Source organism: Delphinus delphis, chromosome 11 (assembly GCF_949987515.2).
Source record: "Delphinus delphis chromosome 11, mDelDel1.2, whole genome shotgun sequence".
In the NCBI taxonomy this organism is placed as follows: Eukaryota; Metazoa; Chordata; class Mammalia; order Artiodactyla; family Delphinidae; genus Delphinus; species Delphinus delphis.
The window spans coordinates 65,932,483-65,956,430 of NC_082693.1; the positions used below are offsets into that span (position 1 = coordinate 65,932,483).

The window sequence follows — 23,948 nt, forward strand, 5'->3', positions numbered from 1 at the left end:
AACTTCTGTTTCTTTGTATGATATTTTTATTTTCCTTCAAATTAAACTATGAAAAGGGTTTGTTAGAGTAGTAGTACTGTGGTTAGATTTTCCTGTTTTTATGTTTAATTTGATTTCTGTAAAAACTTAGTTAATGTGAAAATGCTTTTGAAATGGTTCCGTGTAATGGAACATTCAGTGTAATGTTAATATTGGCACAATAAGGATATGCATATCAATTTTTGTTAATTATATCATTCTTTCTAAGAGCATGGTTTACATGTTGAGATAACATTCATATGCAGCCATAAATTATCTTGGAGCTTATGCAAAAAGTTTCCTAGCACATAATGGAGTAATATAAATTGACTTATTTTAAAAAGCAACAGTATATATTCTGTTTCTTCCTTAAATAGATTATAGGGTTATGGATATACTTAAACATTCATAAAATTTAATATATCCTATATATAATTTTCATAGTTCAGCAAGACAGCTTTAACTTTTGACTGAAGTCTACTAAACAAGTATAAAAGATTGAAGCCTAAAGTCAACTGTTGGTAGAAGCCAAAGCCTTAAAATGTATAATTAAACTTGCATTGAATGTAAGTAGATTTCCATTTTAGAAAACATGTTCAATTCAGCTCAACCAGCACTTACTGAGCATTCTGCTTTGGGAGTTCTATTGATAAGGAAAAAAGTCACTACTGCAGTAACACTGGTGGTACTAATAGAGTTTGAACCGCGGCGGTGATGGGGGGGGAGGGGGGTCCCAAATGAAAGACATTTTTACATTAGGTTTAATGGGTGACTGGATATGTGCATTGAGGGTACAAGGAGCATTTAAGATAATGTAGACTTTTAACTTCGGTACTGAGTGACTGATGACACTATTAAACAGGATAGTAAATAGGAAAAGGGAAAGGTTTGGTGAGCTTGAGAACTTACAGTTCAGTTTTGGGCTTTTTGAATTGGAGACATCTGTAGGACATGTAAAAGTGAGTCCATAACATTTCGGTGTCCTTGTGAAGATTGTTATTAAGAGGGCACTGTTGACTTCTTCTTGAAATTCTGGACCATAGGACATTTTTAGGGTGTGTGATAATAACAGTAGTGACCTTTGCCCTAAGCCCTGTAACACAGTTAAACGTCAGAATTTAGCACATAATTGTATTTTATATCACATTCTAAATGTTTTAAATCACTTTTATCTCACTTTGTGATTGTAAACATTAGGGCTGAGATGAGGTTTTATGCTCTTCTAACAGGCTCCGAAGTACTGTTGAAGTCCCTGTAGTGGCCTCAGTGAAAACTACTACCCCAGAATCTTAGAATTTGTTTCTCTCAGTGTATCTGGTGATGCTACAGTAGTAAATGTATTGAGGAATTGCTTTCGTTCATCCCTTCATTGATTCCCTACTTACTGAATACGTGGTATATGCAAGGTATTATTGCCTTACAACTGGGCATGAAACAGTAGGGATACTTTGTTTCTAGAAATAGATAACTACAACAACATCTTATCATAAAAACTTTTAATTTTCTTTTCAGAGACTTATCAGTTGTTTTAAATGTAGAAATTACTCTTTTTACTTCATGAAATCTTAAAATCACTTCTGGTAAAGAGGGAGGTGTTGAGGGGAGTGAGGGAAGTGAAAGAATTAAGAAGATAAATGAGTTTGAAACTGTCTTAAAGATATTACCATGTATTGATCTCTGCCAGAGGGAATTCTTGTTAGACCTGATTCTGACAGTCAGTCTGCCTAGCACTTTTTTAACTGCTGTCTTTCCTGATTTCATTTGTTACTCACTGCAGTGGCATGTTGAACGAATGTGGGAATTAAGAACAACGTCTGCCCACAGCCTTGGTTCACATGCCTTGCTACTTAGTGTTTGTGCGAACCTGGCTAAATTGCAGCCTCTCTAAGTTTTGGTTTCTTCCTCTGTAAGTGGGGATATGAGCACGATGTAACTAGCTTATAAGTTCGTTCCATTAAATGTCAACTGTTTGGCACAGTGCCTGGCCCATAGTATATGTGCAATAAATGTTAGCAATAATAGTGGTGAGATAATTGTGAATCCTAACAGTACTCTGTCTTTCTTAAAGTGCTAGATAATATTCAAGTAAAATACCAGACATTTAGTTTTGAAAATTTTTTATTTTAGATGTCAATATTATATATTCATTGATTGTTTCTATTTTATTTTTAGCTTTGAAACATTATTATTCATTTCTCTATCTTGAAATTTTCATAATCCAACATGTGTATGTATAACCTTTCTACCTTTCCTTGTATATTGATCTCTGCTGTAAAAAAAAAAAAAAAAAGGATAGGGATATACTGATATCATATTTAATAGAATTAACTTCTCCCTTGCCTCTCTGGTGCCTTTGCTCCCTCATGCCCAAATAACCTATCTTGTAAGAAACTTCTGTGGGTGTACAAAAAATAAGAGTAAATAAAGACAGAGCATGTAATAAAGCAGAACAAGTACTTCCAGTAGAGGGAGATATTGGCAAAACAATCAAACTGCAGAATATGCAGGTGCAATGGGTATCAAATTTAAAAATGAAGCTTTCCCTGGGTAAAAAATTTAACTAATTAAGAATTTAAGTAATAAGTTGGGTAACACTGTGGTTTTTATTTTGCTAGTTGCCAAACCCAAACTCAGTGTGCAAGTCTCTGGGAATGCACTATGAGTACTACGGATACTATTACCGTTACCACGGAACTTTCCTCACATACTGTTTCAGAGATAGAAGTAAAGACAAGATCATTGACACCTCTCATCTCTCTGAATCTCTAAAAATCGCAAGTAATGGAGGTTATAGGCTGGATCATTTGAAAACAAAGTTACAAAAGCTATATTTTCATAATTCAAAAAGATTTTTTTCACAGAGTTCTAGACTATCTGAATAAACTGGTGTAGCCTTAAGTGACATAAACCAATGGACTGAATCAGAACACTATCCTTTTTATAAAAGGAAACATTGTTAAAAATTTAATATCTTTGCAGTTTAGATCTCCAAATTTCTGAAATTACTAGGAGGCCTATAATTAAAAGCAAATTAACAACATTAATTTGGCTTGGATTGGAATTTTTTCAAATATTTTTAGTAGGATAGTTAAATTGATTTGAAGCTTTACTTTTCCAACAGAAACATCACATTTCTTTCTGTTGGCAGCACTGTCCAATAACTGACTACTATAATAGCCCCTCTGCACTTTGAAATTTACTACTCTTATTCTATCACATGCTAAGAAATTGCCGCCCTGGAACTTGGGGATGTTGAGACTGCCCTTAAACCTGAGAGGCTCACTTAACAGTTGACTGAGTTTTCCCCTCTGTATCATGCCTAAATATTTTGATGTGGATTTTATTACTTTTTGGCTGCATTAGTAAATTCAGTTTGTAAAATGTCGAAAGAACTTTATATAATACACAAAATGTATCTTAAATAAACGCACTATAGTAATCTTGTAGTTTAAATTTCTATTTAATAGATTCAGAAATGGAAGTTATACATCTCTGCTGATTTTCTAGTTAATTTGGTAAACATTACTACCATCAACTTAATAGATATTAGCTTTCAAAAGGTACTGTCTTAAACATGTAGTTTTTAGTTATTTAGCATTCTGCAAGCCTTCTTCAATTTTCTTTTAATTTTTGCCAGGGAGCATCATTGTTTTTTGTGTTTAAGTAGGTTTTCATAATTTCATAGGTAACTTTGGAGTTCTTTGAACTACTAATACGTATCAGAATGCCTTTCTTTAAACCTTCATAAATAAATTAATATGCATTAAAAATGGCTATAGGAAAATGAAACTGAACAAATAAAAAGCAAATCTGTACTGATGTGTATCCATTAGAGTAGTTAAGATTATGCTACAGTAATAAGCCTAAAAACTCAGTGACTAAAAACAATGAAAGTTACTATTCATGTATGCTACATGTTCATTGTAGTTTGACAGGAGTGATGCCTTTGTTGTCGTCACTTGGGGACTCAGGCTGAGGCAGGTTCTATCTTGACAATTGCAGTTCTGGGCAAAGAAAATGTAGTGACTCTTTTGATATTTTTAAAACTTCTGCCTGAAAATGGCGTAGTTCACCTTGGCGAGATGTAACCACATCTGAGTTCAACAGGGTGAATGATCCTCACGCAGGGAGGGACACTGGATGTTGCAAACAGTGTGGCAGTTTACTCTTCTAAAGTGAGCATTCAGCAACTATCAGCAGTTTCTGTATGAAGCTTAGACAATGTCTGGTTTGAAACTGACTATGGGAAGAAAGTGAACTGTTTTCACCTAATCATAACCAGATTACTTTTAGAAGTTGTATTGACAGTGCGTTGAACACATATACACACACGCCCACACAATTCTACATGGTCCATATGATGCAGGAACTGTTTTACAATAACATTTATACCATTGAGAATATTGCTGTTGTTCTACATGCAGTGTGCACAGGGAGTAACGACATTTGATGGACTGACCTCCTTTAAATTCACAGTTGTACGTCAGCCAGGGCCATTCATAAACTTAATGAGTGCATTACAGTTTAGCACGGTTTTAAATTTCTTTCTTTCTTTCTTTCTTTTTTTTGGCTTTTAAAAACACAACAAAAAGGCCAAATTTTAATTTGGAATCTAAGTGTATAATGGTATAGTGTATTAAAGAGAAAACTGGCTGCTACAAATAGCTAATAGTTTAAATAACAAATATAATGGAAGCATTAGTGACATTGCCAAAATTCACACCAAAATGAAAATATTATAGTTTGTTATAAGATCAGTGATTTTTGTTTTTTGTTTTTTAAATCTCCAACAAATTAGCTAGTGATTATTTATTTTGTTGCTAACAATTCTTTTGATCTTGATTTTTTAGATATTACTGATTTTCCGAAAATATTTTGTGAAACTTCCCAGAAGCTGGTGAGTGTGGAAGCCTTCGCTCTGGCTGCTAAATATTATTCTGTACAAAACTTGGGAATATGTACTCCTTTTGAACAGTTGCTTGTAGCCCTTCGTGGAAATCAAAAACAGAGAACTGGTAGGTGTGTTTGTGTGTGTGTATGTATGTTTTTTAGGCATTTAGAAGCAATATATTGTTCATATATGTATATATTTCCAACATTTTCTTAATTTATTGTTAGACCTTATATCATGAGCCCCGATAGACTGATTTGTTCTAAATGAGTAGGTTTTCTTATGCACCATATTAAACAGAAAACTTAGGTATACATCTCCATATTTTTTTCCTACATCATAGTCTAGTTATCAGTCTTTTCTTTTGTAGTTAATTGTTTTATATTTCAAGGAACATTTTTAAGAATGTTATATGAGTCTTTTCATTTTATTAATTCAAATTTGATTCATAGCAGCTAAACTAATAGAGATCCATCTTACAGACCACAGTAGGATCTCTATTATTTTCATATTTAATTATAGAAAACATGAGCATCAACTGATGATTCTTACTAAGTTTTGTTTCTTTAGTAGCAGTACTTTAATTTTGTTTTATTTTTGTTCAGATGGAAATGTGAAGCCAGATGAGTTTATGAATTTGAAAAAATCTCATGAAGTTCAGGCAATGTCAGAGCTCATCAGCAGTGTTGCTGATTACTGTGGAATAAAGCAGGTAAGAGTATTTCCCTATATATTCATGTGTTTAAATTATTGCCATTTTGGGGGGTATCATTCAAATTTCCTTTTCTACTATCACCGTCTAGCCTTTAAAATGTCATTAAGTAATAGCTGATGTGAGATGTCACATCACATCTGATCCTTTAAAAATGCTCTCATTTCCCAATATACTGCAATAAAAACAAATTTATACTAAAAATAAGATATGACTGTTAATGTTTTGCCACAAATTTCACTCTCTCCAGAGTAGATAGAAGCTATGGTAATTCTCTTTTTCTTATGTTGTAACTCCAGTTTGAGGCAGCATTATGAAGATGGCATTCTGCAAAATTGTTTACCACTAGGTGTTCTCAAGGACCTGGGTTACCATGCTGTGGTCTGGGGCACCTGCCTCATTATTGTAACATAAAGAAACTTGGATTCTTTCATAGTGTCAGAATTACAATGCATTCCTGTTGTAAAAAATAGCCTTTATGAAGGGTAGTAATGTCTGAAAATAGATGTTAAAATAAAATCAGTGATTGCCTCCATTGGCCTATAAAAATAGTAAGTTATTTTTCTTATCCCTGCAAGAACATCTATGGGGGTAATGGAGGATTTTTTCCCTTCTTCAGTTTTTATTAGGTGTTAGAATCTTTTCCATGTATTCTTTCAGACTTGTGGAGAGTTTGAGATTGATTAGAAAATGATCACAGCTTGGGCCAGGCATGCAGAACCACTTATGGCAACATAGATCTCTAGAGTAGGAACTAAAAGGCAAGAGCCGAGGTAATAGTTTTCAACCTTTTCTCCAGTGTATCATATCTAAGCAGTACCTATCAGGATCGGTAACGGGCTCACCATGACAGTAATACTCAACCGGAGTAAAAAGGGCAAGTACACAGTAAAATTTAACAAACTGCTGCTGTACTAACACGTGGATGAATATTAGAAACATAAAAATGGTTGGGAAAAATAAGCAATTTACAGAAGACTACGTATTTTATGGTATCATATTTAAAAAGCTCTTAAGCAAAATAATGGTATATTCTTAATGCAAAAAATATATGCAAAAAAACCATTAAAGAAGCAAGGGAATCATAAACAGTAATTTGAGAATAGTTGTTACCTCTGGTAGGGGAAGCAGGGAGATGGGATATGGAAAGACAACATAGTTACATGAAATGGAAATACTAACGTTCTAGTTCTTAGGATGGCTGGTGGGTTCATGGTTATAGCAGACGCTACTGGAGGCCTTATTCAGAAACTCTTGGGCCTCACCATTTCATGGTGTGCCGGGCTGCTTTCTACCTGGCAGTTTCTACATTTCTTTTCCTGTGGGTTTTCTCTGTCTGCTGAAGCATGGCACTGCCTGCATACAAGTTCTGGCGATTAATTCCTCCCTGTGAGCATCCTTGACTAATGACTAACACACGTTGATAAACAGATACATCAACTCCTAGACTTTCCAGGTGGGGTGACTATGAGGTATGTGTTCTACAGTAGCTCTCCAAGTTTCTCAGTGTGATTAAACCCAGGTTGTCCTAAAGTGGTATTTTGCTTAAGAACATACCATTTATTGGGCTTTCTTCCTTTCTCTTTTTTCTCTTCTCTATTTCCCTGTCAGTGTTTTCTTCACCTCCCAAACAAATCACTTATACTTAAATCTTTGAGGGGTATTTACTATTGTGCTTTATAACTTTACATTTCAACTACATTTATTCTTTTATTTATATGAAATATTACACAATAAATAACTTTAAATTAATAAAGTGGATTTATTTTATTTCTAAAGTGCAGAGAAAAAAATTTGAAATAGCATAATGTTTCATGTTAGACCTTCTCTAAGGGAACTTTTTTCATAGTGATGGAGATTGTTTCTAGTGAGTGAAAAAAACCTGTATTAAAGACTTACAGGGTCTTTCTCTTGAAATTACTTAATAGCAATATTTGATTCTCAAAATAGTTAAGTTTGAAATGTATGACGTGTATACTATTTTTACTTTTAAAAAGCAGATTTAATAAATGTAGTTTTCATGGGGATAGTTGGAAACCCAGATAGTAAAATCTTAACTTTACTAGTGACCAAAAAGAACTAGAGAAGAAAAAAAAACAATTGGTTTTTGCCTCAACCACATTGCTCCCCACATGCCAAAAACCTTTGCCTCTCTCATCCCCATTACCAAGGCTTCTTACTTCTTAATTTTTATTTCTAAAATATGTTCATTCATTCACACTTGGATGCATGCATTCATTTATTAAATATTTCTTTGGCTCCTACCATGTATCAGGTGCCGTTATAGATGCTGAGGATACAGTAGTAAACAAAACAAAACATATCTTTGCCTTTATGTCATTTATACTCTAATGAGGAGAGATAGATAATAAAATCATTATAAGTATATTTTATTGTATATGTTGATATACTTTAAGGAGAAAAAAAATAAAAAGGAAGTAGCTAATTCAGGGATGGGGTATTAAAGCTTTTGATTAGGAAGAGAGGGGCAAGTAAGACCTCATTGTAAAGATAGCATTTGAGTTAAGACCTCCTTCAAGAGGTAAGAGAGTTATCCATTAGAATATCCGGATAAAAAATTTTTTATATGGAGGGAATAACACATTCAGTGGCCCTAAAGCGGGAATATACTTGGTGTATTCTTTCTTTCTTTCTTTCTTTCTTTCTTTATGGCTGCGTTGGGTCTTCGTTGCTGCGTGTGGGCTTTCTCTAGTTGCGGCGAGAGGGGGCTACTCTTGGTTGTGGTGTGAGGGCTTCTCTTGTTGTGGAGCCCGGGCTCTAGGCACGTGGGCTTAGTTGCTCCGTGGCATGTGGGATCTACCCGGACCAGGGCTCGAACCCATGTCCCCTGCATTGACAGGTGGATTCCTAACCACTGCGCCACCAGGGAAGCCCCACTTGTTGTATTCTTGAAAGAGTCAAGAAGCCAGATTAACTCCAGTGGTGAGAGCAAGGACAGAGTAGTAGGAGCTGAGGTTGGGGTGGCAAAAGCAGGTCATGAAGTTGTAGAGTCTTAGAGGCCATTGTGATGATTTGGGCTTTTGTCCTGAATGAGATGGGAAGCCGTTGGAGCCACTGGATCACTCTGACTGCCGTGTTGAGGAGTGTTATGAAGCAAATATTGGGTTGGCCGAAATGCTTGTTCGGGTTTTTGTAACAGGTTACGAAAAACCCGAACGAACTTTTTGGCCAAGCCAATATTTCCATTACCTTTGCACTCTTCGCCATAGTCTTTATAACATTCAAGCTGGTCCTTTTCAGAAATTAGCTCATATGTAAGCATGAGCTTCCAGAGTTGAGGCAAAAAGCTTAGTAACAAAGGAGGTTAGTAGCAGGAGATAAGTTTAGGGAAGTGATGAGAGATTTTACTTAGAGGCGTGGTATGATCAGTCTTTGTTTTGCTCTCTTGAAAATAGACTCAAGGAGGGAAGGTGAGAGCAGGGAGATTATTGAGGAGGCCGTTGCAATAACCTAGACTTAGAGTGCAATTGGTATGAAATACCCTTGGTAAGACTAGGGATTTTTTCATAATTCAGGTGGAGGGTATGAGAGAAAGAAAGGAGTCTTGTTCTCCACCTGGGTATGGAGATACTATTAACTGTGATGGAGAAGATTATGGGAGGGGTAGGTTTTACAGAGACTATCAAGAACTTAGTTTTGAACATGTTAAATTTGAGATGCTTATAAGACATTCAAGTGGAAATGTTTAGGTACACTGTTGGATATGAGTATGAAGTTCATGGTAGAATTCCATACTGGAGTTATAAATTTGAAAGTCATTAGCTTATAATAGTAGTTAGATCTCCAGGTCAGTCAACAACATATAACTCTCCTATCTGAAGTATAGTACCATACTAATACTAATATTAAGAAATGTAATCACTACGTGTAGCAATATTTCTGTGAGAAAGTCTTCTAAGCAGAATTAGGAAACAAGGAAGATACCTCCCACCAGGTATTACACTGGAGACTCCTCTATCTTCAAACCTATAAGATGATCCAGGAAGGAAAAGACCGTTGAGAATAAGGGGTAAGAGATCAGGATTGTGGAGGTTTTGCTACTCAGATAAGAGAGTTTGAAGGCAAAAATATGTATGATTTATGTAACCTTTAATTGCAGAGTTTGCCATTCTCTTGCTAACACTGTATATATTACTGAAAGGCCAATTTGGAGAGGGATAAAAATCAGTTTGGGTCAGTAAGATATAAGTGAGCTGATAGATTTTTCTAGGAAATTTTGCCTATTACTGAAAAGGGTTTCAGATATTATATTGTGAAGACATGATTCTTAGATTTTCCCCAGCCATCTTGCAGCCAGAGGAATTACAAATACGTTGGCCCAAAGGCCATATGTGGTTGAGCCTCTGGTTAGTTCAACTACTCTACTGCCAGATTTCTTAAGTGAGGTGAGAGTTTTCTCAGTGATGGAAATTTGATATTCTGTTACTTGCAGCCAAAATTTTCCTCATTCACAAGTGGAATTGTTATATGCAGATCTGGGAACAAACTCAATTACCTCTTGGTAAGAAAACATCTGTATTGGGGGGAACAAATGTCCTGGTGCTTACAAGCAACCCATTGGTTGCTAGCATTAAGCTGCCATTGGCATCAGTGAATGTATTTTTGTAGAAGGAAGGGAATGGAGAGCTTTGCTTTCTCTAGAGATTCAGATATGGGGAAATTGATTAATAGAATTTCTACTCTATAGCCCTTGTATTCATGAGTATGGTATCTTCAGTTAGATTGTAGTTCCTTAGGATCAAGATATATAATGCTTCTGTATTTCCCATAATACCTAGCCTAGAGATTAACATTAAAAAGGGGGCATAGGGAATTATTTGTAAGCTAGACATCATTTATTGGAGTTTTACCTATGAATTGCAATTTTGCTTGAATTGAAATTTTTGAGGATTTCATTGATGATATGCATTATTTCAAATATAGGAAATTTTCCTTGAGTGGCTCATATTTATGTCAGGCTTTAATTGATTTTAGGAATTAAAGATTAGATATGAGATTAGATAATGATTTCCTATGATAATATTTCTGTAATCCATTTATTTCTTATGAAATGACATGACAATACAGTAAACAATCTTGGTTATTTTATATGTCTTTTATCATTTTTAGTTTTATTGAGGTATAATTTATATATTCACCAATTCTAGGTGTACACTTTGATGGATTTGGTAATTGTATGCAGTTGTTTAGCCACTGTAATAAAAAATATTTCTGTCACCATAAAAAGTTTCCTCATACCCTTTTGCAAGATATTTCCTCCTCCATTCTCAAGGAATTACTGCTCTGCTTGTAGTTTTGACTTTTCTAGAACATCGTATAAATGGAATCAAATAGTATGTAGATGTTTGTGTTCTTCCTTTAGTGCATAGTTTTTAGAGTCATCAATATTTTTATGTGCATTGACTCTTTATTCCTCATTTTTGGGTGTAGTATGCTACAGTATAGATATACCACAATTTGTTTTTCTATTCATTGGTTGATGGATATTTGAGTTGTTACCAGTTTTTTTGGCCGCTATGAATTTATTCACATACAAGACTTTGTGGACATGTTTGCATTTCTCTTGGGTAAATAGCCCAGAGTGGGATTTGTAGGTTGTATAGTATAAGTGTATGCTTTAACTCTATGGTAAACTGCTGATGCTTTCCAAAGTGACTGTACCATTTTACATTTGTGTGTATCTCATTATGATTTTAGTTTGCAATTCCCAAAAGAGTAGTGATATTGGGCATCTTTTTATAGTGGTCATTTGTATATCTTCTTCTGTGAAGTGTGTGTTCAAATGTTCTGCCCATTTTTTAATTGGTGGCTTGTCTTATTATTGAGTTGTTAGAGTTCTTTATATATTCTGGATACAAACCCTTAGTCAGATACATGTTTTGCAAATATTTCTTACCCTTTTTAACTATGTATTTTGAATAGCAAAGGTTTTAGTTTTAATGAAGTCCATTTTTCAATTATTTCTTTGTAGTTTATGCTTTTTATGTCCTACACAAGAAATCTTTTTCCCTCCCAATGTCACAAAGATATGCAGGAATTAAAGATATGCCTGCTTGGCATATGACATGCAAAAATCTTTTTTTCCCATACAGACATCCAGTTATACCCACACCATTTGTTGAAAAGACTATCTTTTCCTTTGAATTACTTTAGTTGTTTTGTCAAAAACCATTTGACTATATAACTGTGGGTCTATTTCTGGACCCTGTTTATTCCATGGATTTATATATCTATTTTTATACCAGCACTACACTATTTTGATTACTGTAGTTTTTTTCTTATATTTTTGCGGTACGCGGGCCTCTCACTGTTGTGGCCTCTCCCGTTGTGGAGCACAGGCTCCGGACGTGCAGGCTCAGCGGCCATGGCTCACAGGCCCAGCCGCTCTGCGGCACGTGGGATCTTTCCCGGACCAGGGCATGAACCCGTGTCCCCTGCATCGGCAGGCGGACTCTCAACCACTGCGCCACCAGGGAAGCCCTGATTACTGTAGTTTTATATTGATTCCTGAATCAGTGTAAATCCTCAAATTTTTTCTTTTCAAAATCGTTTTGGTTATTCTAGGTACTTTGCCTTCTCATATAAACTGTAATATCTGCTTATGAATTTCTTTTAAAAACCCTGCTTGGATTTTGATTAGGATTGGATTGAATCTATATGTCAGTGTGGCAGAATTGCCATCTTAATATTGAGTCTAACTATTTCATGAACATGGTATATCTTTATTTAGCTCTTTTAAATTTTTCCTATGCAATGTTTTATAGTTTTCAGTGTATAGGTCTTGCATAAGCTTTGTTAAATTTATTCCTAGATTTCTATTTGTATGCTATTTTAATTCAATTGGTTTTAAATTATTTTCTAATTGTTTTTTTACTACTGTGATGCATATGTTCTGATGGTTCATTATTCATTTCTAATGAGCTTGTATCTTGACACATTGCTAACTTGACTTACTAGTTCTTTTAACTTTTGTATGCATTCCTTAGGATTTTCTACAGATACAGTCATGTCATCTGTGAAGAAAGACAATTTTACTTTCAATATTTATGTCTTTTACATCTTTTCCTTGACTTATTATTATACTGCTTAGAACTTCTCTTAAAATGTTGAATAAAAATAATGAGAGTTGTTGGTTTTTAATAGTAATCAAAAATTAAAATTAAAAAAAGCATAACAGATTGTATAAATTATACATTCCTTTACTTGCTTTTTAAAAAGAATATCACGAATGCTTTCTATTACCATCTGACTAAAATCCTTTTAATTCATTCTGGTTTTCTTTAGATAATTGACCTGGGTTCTGGAAAAGGCTACCTAAGCTCCTTTTTGTCCTTGAAGTATGGCTTAAAAGTTTATGGAATTGATTCCTCAAATACCAATACTCATGGAGCTGAGGAGAGAAACAGGAAACTGAAGAAACATTGGAAAGTCTATCGTAGGCGGTCAAAATTAGATGTCAATGGACTGGCATTACAAATGACAAAAGAAAGGAAAGTGCAAGATGAAATTAAATTTAAAGCCGATACTGAGGGAGTATGTAACAGCAGTACTGCAAATCAAGAAAAGATGTCGACCTCGGACTTTCTGGAAGATTTTTCAGGCTCTGTAATTTCTAACATCAGAAAACAAATGGAAAACCTACATGTTTACTCACATCGAGAAGAAAATTTGTGTTTTGAAAATACCTTTTCTCTTAGGGACCTTTTGCCTATTAATGCCATAGAACCTACTTCTTCATCCCATATACCCAAGAGAAAAACGTCTGAAGCAAATAAAGAGAGAAGAAAAATGACATCAAAGTCAAATGAATCCAATATATATTCACCTTTAACATCTTTTATCACTGCTGAGTCAGAACTACATGATATTATTAAAGATCTGGAGGTAATTTTATTTTTTTAATTCCTTAATTTCATTTATATATAAAGGCTCTAAGACATAGAATTAAGTTTTAATGGTAGCTTACTTAACCTGCGTATCTTATTTGAGTACATTAATATAAAGGACCAAGAAAATAAAATTATATTCAGGCTTTCATGATTTCCACAGCTGTCAAAATCTGACAATCTGACAATTATGATTTTCCAGAAGGGAGTACCCTCCACTCATTTGTAAGCCTAAATTAAACAGAAGTACTACTACAAAAGCTAGTCAGCTAAGTTCTCGTTATACAATTTATGAGTTGTTAAAATTCCAATCCAAGAAAGCTCTTACATTTTATTTAAATTTGAGGTAAAGATGTACCTAGGGCAATATTATGTTTAATGTTAGCCTTGGTAACCAAATTTGCGATTTTCTTGAGCAAGACCAACTTCTGCGTATTCTTAAAAAATTTGAACTTTTTCTAAAGTACAAGTATGTCAAGTTATGCAGAGATAATATATCTTAAAGGCAATATTGTATGTGAAAACAATATTGTAGAGGAGTTTTTAGAAATCATTTGGCCTGACTCATTGTTTTAAAAAAACAGGGTAGGCTTTGAAGTTATAATATTCTACTCTTGTTAAATTTTTTGAAAATTCTTCCCTAAAGAATGAATAAACAAAACATACCAGAATTCTTTATAAATTTAAATCCTTGTTTGGTAGCTAACCAGTGTTTTGTTACTTTGTCATTTTAGAATGGGGAATTTTTCTTTTTCCCTGATATTTCAGGATTTCACTAATTATGGGAAACCGGTTACTCCTCATTAATTGTTTTTCCTATATATGAAATCAGTAATTAAGTTATAGCTTAACCTTCTGTTAGGGTTAAAAAGCCCCAATTACTTTAACCTGACTTAAAAATGTATATATTTTTAGAGCTTATTATCATATATTTATGTTTTTAAAAGTCTTCTGGAAAATATATGATCAAAACTATACGCAGACTTTTATAAGAATTTGACTTATAAAAGATATGCTGGAAGATTATTTCTTGGGTCCTTAGTTAAGTAGCAATTTAATAACCAGAATTAACCAATACCTCCCATCTCCTCCCCTCTCCACCCTACAACACACACATACAATACTTAAATATTTTACTGTTAGGATAATATGCTGATTGTGTATTTTTGTTTGCCACCTGCTGGTATTTTTAACTAACCTTGTGTGATGAATACACTGAAAAATGAGGTTAAATATTTTGGTGTTATCTTTAGGGAGAACTAGCCTAAAAGAGAGAGATTTATGTCTTTGTTATCTACCCTTAATCAGCAATAAGCCCTTTCTCTCTGAATTCCTTTTTTATTTATAACATTATAATGTCTAAATAAAACCTACCCAAACTATGTAATCATTGAGAAAAGCAAAATAGTTGCACAACACTCCAGAAATTGTGCTTTGAAGAGAATGTTGGTTGAAGCGACAGAATGTTCTATCAGGTTGAAGCAACTTACAGGTACAGTTATTTTCTTTAGAAAGGTAACACTTCAGCTCTGTCTGTGTCTACATTATATGGGCTAAAATCACATTTTTGGTAAAATAACTTAAGTGAAAAAATTGTATTTGTTCTGAAGATAGTTATAAAAATATACTTGATTACAACTTAATGTCTATTATTTTGAATTTATAACATGATGATGATGATGTAAGAATAGAAGACGTTTACTGAATTTTACTGGATGCCAGAGATTGTACAAAGTCATTTACCAGTATTAACTTATTAAAGTCTTGCAATAACCCATTGAGGTGAGATACTATTATTAGCCTCATTTTACAGAAGAGGAAACTAAGGAACTGAAGAGTTAAAACAAACAAACGGTATATTGATCAAGATTCTGTGAGTCCATGCCTATGCACCCATTCTGTATGTGTATACATCTAAATTACGCTTTGGGTAATTAGGAGAACATTTCATAGAATTTTTACATAAAATTCGTGTTATAAAATTTAGAACAAAAGCTTTATATTGAATTTAATCTTGTCATATTTGATGCAGTGAATGAACTAAGTAAACTTTTGGTGTTGGAGTAAAAATGCCTACTTAGCAACACTTAATTTTTTTTTATGACAATGTTTTATAAGTTTCGATGGGTATGGGTGAAGAAGTGAATTTTAAAAATTGACTAGTAAGGTATTAATGTGTCTCAAATCATAAGTTTGTCCTAGTAATGCAGGCTACGTTGTATTGATCCAGCGTTAATTTGAGTAGTCATTAAGCAAATATTAGTTGTAAAAGAAACCAGAGAAAATTCAAATGAGTAAGTAACCAAAAACACTAGAAAATCAACTCAAAGTTATGTCAGTTTTGGAAAAAGATCGGTCGTTTTGCCTTTAAAGGCAATAGTTATTTGTTATGAAAATAAAAGACATACAATACTTTCTAGGTAAAATTTCATCATTTTAAAAAGCTCTACATCTTCTAATAAACACTTAAATGTTTTTTAACCCTCCTTTTAATTTCCAAAATTTATTTTTTCTTCTCATTTTTTAAGGATTGTTTGATGGTAGGTCTGCATACTTGTGGTGATCTTGCTCCAAATACTCTGCGAATATTTACTTCCAAGTCTGAAATCAAGGGAGTTTGCAGTGTGGGTTGTTGCTACCACCTCTTATCTGAAGAGTTTGAAAACCCACATAAAGGTACAAGTTCTTCATATCCCATAATTTTATTTATTTGAGCATAACGGCTGCTTTGTATCTCTCCTTTTTTTGTTGTTGACATTATTGTCACTTTGAATTAACATTTGAGATAATATCTGATATTCTTGCAATATTAGAAATGTTACATCAAATGAAATTTGATGAACTATCACTTGCGTTGTATTTTATTATAGATTTTTTAGTCATAGTATGGTCTTAATGAATGCCAAAAACTGCAAATATGTGAAATTTTTGTGTGGTGTATTTTTAGAGAACTTCGGTTTAAAAATATTTGTAAGATATACATTTACTAAGGTAGTAAAGCTAAGTTATTTTGTCATAAATATAGAATGGACAAGGTTTGTTTTCATTTCCAAAGCCTCAATTTTGTAAAGAATATTGATATTTGTCCCCTCAAAAAGTTTCTTACTGTAGTTTGAAGGGTCAAAATACTATGATTTTAAAAAGCTAGAAAACTGTGCAATTGTATGAAAACTGTGCTCCCTGGGCTGAGAAGGTGCCTGAGGAGCAAAGTACAGAGTACGTTGACAGGACTGAAAGCACCTACAACCCTTCATCCAGAGCAGCTCCTGAAATTCCTCTCTTTGATCCATTTTATATGTTATATCTCTTATTAGACACATGGCTTCAAAACCACAGGTTCAGGTTAGATGGTTATCTATTAATATTAGCAGTTCTCTTTTCTGTTAGTTTAGTGAAGTGTTTATCAACATCCAGTGTCCCTTGCTAAGAATTTTTAGGTCAGGAAGTTGTGTGAATATAGATGGTATTGCTTGCTCTTTTTCTCAATTTTAAAACCCAGATGACTGTAAAAATTTCATTATTTGTCATTTAGTCATTTCCAACAGGTAAAAATGATGATTGTATGATTTACTGAAAATTGCCTGGGTGAAACAGGTCATCCTTAAAACTGGCAAAGGTTTTTGGGGAAAAGAGTTTAATTGAATTTGAATTTTTTATGTCAGCGTTCTAAAAAGTATCTTTTAGGAAAAGTACACAGAAGTAAAATTGTCCATATATAGAGATACACAGAGTGAGAGAAAGAAAGCAAATTGGCAAAAAGTTAACAATAGTTTAATTTAAATGAAGAATATATGTTTGTCATGCCATTATTTCCAACTTCTCTCTGAGTAAAAAAATTTTCAAGATAAAAATTGGGGGGAAAAGTGAACCTAAAAAATTATTTATTCTAAAGTATATACCCAAATATTTACATTAGTTTTTAGCCCTTTTTGTGCATCTTTCCTAAAAGAAATGAAAAAAAAAATACTTTAATACAATCACAGTTTTACAGCTTTTAAAATATTAAATGCAAAGTGTTTTCCTGGATCAGCAAGCATAAAATTTTGGGTAGGGAAGTTTTTGTTCTTAGTTCAAGAGCTTCCTGTTCTATAGGTACAATGAAATGGGTTTTTTTAATAATTGGCTTAGTTCAGGGTAGGTGTAGCCACTTGGTGTGTCTTTCAATTCAAAGATACTGTCTTACAGTGTAAGATCTTTAATTTCAGGTGCCCGCTTCCTTCTTTCACTTTATCATCATGCCCCCCCAAATGCCTTCCCCTTCCAAAGGGCCTCCCTCTCCTCTTTAGGTGATACATCTTAAGTCTGCCATCTCTGGTTGGGCTGGACCCTTGCAGCCATTGCTCAGTATCGTCAGGTCTCAGACCTAACCTCTGTACTTTACACCATGAGTGGGGATCCTCTCTTTTGGCAGCACGCTCTGTTCTCTGTCACGCACATTTTTCTACATCTGACTCTCCTTCTGGAGTGATCTCCAGAGCTGGTTCTGCTGGCTTGAGATGTTTATTTCTTCACTTACATTTAAATCAAAATGCGTAGTGTGCATGTGGCTTATGAGTAATTTTATCTATTCTCTGTCTGGTTTTTGTTGAGTATGTAAAGAAATTCAGATTTAAGTGGCTGTCGTTATTTTATGACAACCAGGATATGTCACTGGTACATTTTTCATCTGATGTCTGGTTCTTCAGTTCTGTTCTTTAAGGGGGTTGGCAGAAGCTACTTGCCAGGGTAGGAAAAAAATTAAGAGAGTGACCAGTTGCTCCTGTGCCTGTCCATTTTCTGTCAGTCTTTAGGTACCTTTTTTTCCCCTAGTCAAATAGTTGTTTAATATTCTTAATTATACTTACTTATAATGTGTTTTAATAAAGTGTAAACAGACATAAGGGAAGATATATATTTTTAGAGCTAAGTAAAAAGATTAGAGAGAGACGTTTGGGTTATGAGACCACTTTAGTTAACTTTTCTAACACACTATTGCATTAAATTGTTTAGAAGAATTTATTGACCAGGTGTTCAGACTGAAATGAGAAATATCTTTGAATAAGGCATATTCAATAGAGAGGCCTTTGCACGATCTGAAGGAAGAAGAAGGGTTAGTGCATCCACATCTTCAGCCTCTCCCACTTCGTTTCTGCCATGGAAAGATTTGATAGATTTATGAGTAGAGTGTAGACACTAGTTTTTATTCACTTTTGTATCTTCAGAACTAAGCACATTGCCTCAAACATGGTTCATGTTGATCAATGTTTGTACAATGTGTGTTGAATAGATAATTGAGTGGCAGTTACCTTGTTCACTGCATCGATAGGATGACTTTGGGCCCAGGACTCAGGCAAGAAAAAGTGTTGGAAAGGTTTGTTAATGACAGTGACTGGCAGCCACAAACTCTCATTTTCCCTTCTTACAGGCAGAGTTAATTCATGGAAAGGCCTTCCTGTCAAAAATATCTTAACCATTGAGAAACATTGAGATTTTCAGGTAAACAATACTAAGCTTAAGTGGTTAAAGCTAATAGTAATACCTTAATGTTATTTGATTTCCTCATAAATACCTGAAAAGAACAGAGGGCTGGGAACCTTGCTTGTCAGAAAAGCAAAGAGTAAGCAGGAAGAAACAGGACTCAGTGATATGATGAATTAGGTGAAGATGTATGCAATGTGAATACCGTCAAATACTTTGGAAGGAAAGAGTTGGAAAGCCAAGAGATAGGAGAAAAATAAGTGATAGGAATAACAAAAGCAACCTTGATTCATGTTGCAGTTTTGCCTAGCTTTGGACTGCCACATTTTCTCATCTCAAAAACCAGCTGGCAAAAGTCACTCCCTTCTCTCTTTCCCACACGCCTGTTTCCATTTTTCTTGCCTTATCTTGGCTATAGTAAAAGGAGAGAAGATATGAACCATCTCCTGCAATTTTTATAACAGTGTTTCTCAACTCTGGCTGCCCAGTTGGATCGTATATGACAGTTTCGGTGTCTAGATGCCTGGAACCCACTTCTGACCTTCTAATGTATAATCTCTAAGGGTGGGATTTGAATATAAGTATTTTTAAGAGCACTATAGGTAATTCTGATGAACAGCATCGTTGAAAACAAGTGTTTGTTATGGTTCCTAAGAAGACAGAATTTTAGAAGATGTTCTATAGAAATATATTCAAGGTTATTCGTAGTTAAACTCTCCCATGCAGAGACTTAGGTGGACTCTGCTCATGTGCTCGTTTGCATATCCAAACCAAAGGCTGAACCCAGAAGGGTCCACAAGGGTATATCAGAGTCTAGAGTGCAAAGTAATTAACCACCCCCCCAAAAGTCCTTGAAGCATAGAGCTCAGAGTGAAAACCCGGGGAAACCAAACATAGAGGGCATAAATGCACAATAAAGTTAAGGTTTAGAAACTAGACAAAATCAAGGGGAGAAATGTAGAACAAGAAAAGAATGTCCAAGATAATTATTATGAGCACCACTAGAATTTTGATAGCTTAACTTTACTGATGAGCAGTGATGTCTGTGTGTGTGTGAAGGCAGACAACAGCAAACAGTTTGTTCTTGTCTATTTAGCAGTGACTGTTTGCAAAGATGGAATATGGATGTGGTCTTATTTTGTATATACGGCATATGCTATATAGTCCTAGTATTCCTTGCTAAAATAGAAATCGACCACTGTACAGATCATTATATTAAAATAACTAACTTATAGGACAAGGTGTTCGCATGGACAAGGTTAGAGTATTTCCTGTCATATGTCTAGGACTAGGTTCCATGGAGTTATATTTCTGAATAATCAAGTATGGCGTGTGTCTCTCCCTTCATATCTTACACACCTGCCTCTAACCCTCAGTTTGTTTGCACAGCTGTTTTTAAGTTTGGATTGGGGCAGTGTTGCCCTTTGGGATGTAAATTTGAGTTATTAATAGTCCAACATAGTACAGTAGAAAAGTCTGGTATGTACACTGCAACTTTTTATGATGATGTGTACTATGTAAACAATATGTGTTTTACATGAATATGTTTGCCCAGTACGCTGTGGTAGACCATAGAGGTGGTCTGTCATGAATGTTAATTTTCAAAAATACCTCAAAACTCTCTGAGCAATTATGAATACCAAAGTTCTACCATATGTTTTAAAAACTGCTTTAAATATTTATACATTATAAGCCAGTAGTTCCTAGGAGAACACGAAATACCAGAAACAGTATTATTTAATGCAGTGCTTTATAGAATATATATGTTTTCCCAAGCTTGACTTGTTTCAGTGTTTTGTCTTAATATTGATTATCATTATCATAATTAATTTGAAATATTGATATTATATCTTCCCCCTGAAGTTTGAGAGAGAACTTCTTTTGGTTGTTTTTCCCATAAAGGTAGAAACATGCTGAGCAAACACTACTGGTTACCTATCCAGATCCACATCTCTCTTCTTCCTTGCTAACTGAACTATGATTTTGTTCAAGCATCAGTTATTAGGAAGATTGAGCCCTGCTATAGCCTCAGAAATACATGACTCTCAATCTAAATTAGTTATGGTAATTCCATTTATTTAGGAAAGGCTATGAGACACCGTTCTTATCAATGAGGAGCATATCTACTAGAGAGTTCCCTGGGAAATTTTTTTTTTTTCTGTTAAAAGTGAACACAAGACAGAAGCAGCGCTTTTTTTCTTCCTCTGGACTTTATCACATGTATGTGTTTTTTCAGCCTAACGTGTCAACCTGCTATGTATTCTGTCAGAAATTGATGTTAGTGCTGTAACTGAGTCATTCAGGCCCAGTCCGAAGAATGAATGGTAATTTTCTTTTCCTGTATGTTTATATGATCATATCTGAGGCCTAGGAGTGTAGCACGAGTAGAGAAAGAGCTGGGGTCCTAGAAAGTCAGATCAGGTGGTTTCATAGAGCTTACTGAGTGGCCTTAATAGGAGCTCCTTCTAGAAGCAGCCCTTGTCTGGGCAGAGACTTGTGCTTGGTCTCTCCCTACCTCTTCCCAGCCCAATGTCAGGGAGTCTGCTAATATCATTAGTGCCTCCAAATACTGCAGATCTGCAGAGTCAAATATGAGTGGTGTAACCCTTGAAAGCCTATGGCCTACCTTCATGTTTACCCCGGCCTTAATGTTTTACCGGGGAATTAAGGTGATCCTCAAGGGGCCCTCCATCTCCTTTTGTTTTTTTAACCAAAGGAGGGCTATAGATCATCTTGTAGTGGCATCTTTCAATCTGGTCCTGCCATTTCTGTATCAAATAGAAATTTGTTAAGGGGATATGATACCTTTCTTACTGTAAATTGTTTCTCAATATGTCACCAGTAGGAATTTTAAGGGAGGAGGCTAGATTCTTATATAGTCATCTTCAATGTCTTTTAGAATTAACAATTGGTTTCATTGCTTTAAATTTAGAGGTACTTCACCTGGAAAGGTATCTGGATGTTGAAGGAAAATACTTTGAGCATGTTATTTGAAATTGTAACATACTGCTTAAAAATAAATGTATCTTATATTTTGAGATCTTTTGGATATTCAGTATATACTGTTAAAAACTCCTAAGATAGTATTAGCTAGTTATTATCAGCATTACACCATGTATTGTAGCTACAGAAAGGTATGACTAATTTCTTAGTCAAGTAAATAGCAGTGAATTAATCTCATCATTGCAGCAGTGCACACAATTGCTGTCTTTTCAGTAAAGATTTAACAGTATTTTCGATCTCATATAATATGTATTTTATTAATCAAATCTCTCTGTTTGCTTTCATCTTTTAATGCTAGAAGTTTGGAGGATGTAGAAGAATAAAGTGTGGTTTCTTTTTTCAAAAGAGCATGTGCTTTACTTCCATTTCCAGCCGTGTATGATTTTTCTGAGGAACTCTCCTGCTATAGTTCAGCTAGACCCTGCCTAAATTAGAACATGTATTTTTTTAAGCATTGCTGACTCTACAAAAATAAGGGAAATCTCCCTGGATCAAGAAAAATCAAAACTAAAAAATTAAAAGGAGAGAAGGGGAAGAGAGAGGAAGAGGAGTTGAAACTAGAGCAGGGAACTGTGAGCCATAAGATAGCAGATGGTATTGTCTTGAGGCAAATGCTGTTCCCATTGGGATCTAGAGACTAACATTGGGCCCCTACATGGTGGGGGAGCTGGACCTGAAAAGCTCATACTAAGCCATGACCTTGAATGAGACAAGGCAGTCTTCCGTCAGTCCCGTGCCGAAGCAAATTCAAATCTTTGTGGGGGAATACTTCCCAAATTCTGGCCTTTGGAATTTCTACTGATTAATATCTACCAAATGTAAGCTCAGAACTTAAAAAAAAAAAAAAAAGGTAAATCACCAAATCTGGCTGGCTAGGTATCCTGCCTGCACCTCACCCCATTCAACTAAAAATACTGAATGTAATTAAATTTCATTTCTTAAAAGCATTGAAATACTGGAAAGATACATAGTATTTATCAGGTCAATATACAGGAGAAGGTCGGAGTCCACAAAGATGATGGAAATGCTGAAGCTACTAAGGGTATTTGTATACCATGGCAAACATGAGCTTTGGTTTCAAAGCCCTGCAAGGAGTGGGTTACAGATGATAAAACTTGCACTTAGGCAAACACAGAGAGGAGTCCCATAGGACAGACTCTCGTAAGTTGAGACCACAAGGGTAAGGACTAAAGTTAGAGCAGCTGTAGTAGAAATAGAGTAGATTGAAACATTTAAGATTATGTAGAGGAGTAGAGATAAAGGAGAAGGATTGTCAAGGACTATTATCAGATTTCTGTTCCAAGCCACTGGGTAGGTGATGGTACAGCTTACATGATGGGAAAAACTAAGGAAGGACCAAGTTTCAGGGCAAAGTTTTGAACATGCTTAATAATTTGAGATAGCTTTATATATGAGTGATCATATTTTGGGGAAGTTTTATAAATACAGACATCTAAATACATGGAAATGGAACTGTTGTAGCATAATCACATAGGATTTATTTTTCTCTTATTTTCCTAGAAAATCTGTAAGGTAGTAGCTGACATTGGTTCATATGGTTCAAGGGTGTGAGGGCCAAGGTCTCTGCAGTTTTATTGGCCTTTCACTATGGTTACATAATGGCTGCTGCTGCTCCAGCCATTGTAGTTCAAATGGAAAGAAATATGAAGATGGAAGAACTTTTCCCATGTGAGACAGCATCCTTTAAAGAACTTCCCTGGAAATTCTACCCAACAAGTTCCTCTCCTCCATAGGCCGTCTCTAGAAGGCTGGGAAATGTAACCTCCTAGATGGGCACACTGCAGCTCCAAATAAAATCAAGATTCTGTGAGTAACGAAGAAGGAGAAACTGGATATTGGTAGGCATTTAGCACTGTCTGCCTGTGTGTGTGTGTGTGTGTGTGTGTGTGTGTGTGTGTACACACATGTGTAATATTAATGCATGAATAGGTCCCTGGAA

At 34.8% G+C, this 23,948-nt stretch overlaps 1 protein-coding gene across 1 annotated transcript in view; it reads left to right on the forward strand.

Moving 5' to 3' along the window:
- The window catches only part of METTL25 (methyltransferase like 25), a 123,535-nt gene that overhangs the window by 14,030 nt on the left and 85,557 nt on the right, over nt 1-23,948 (forward strand). The window contains exons 2-5 of the mRNA XM_060025320.1: nt 4,869-5,033; nt 5,515-5,621; nt 12,927-13,526; nt 16,057-16,204. Of these exons, the coding sequence (XP_059881303.1) occupies nt 4,869-5,033; nt 5,515-5,621; nt 12,927-13,526; nt 16,057-16,204 (1,020 nt within the window). The remainder of the gene's footprint in view (nt 1-4,868; nt 5,034-5,514; nt 5,622-12,926; nt 13,527-16,056; nt 16,205-23,948) is intronic.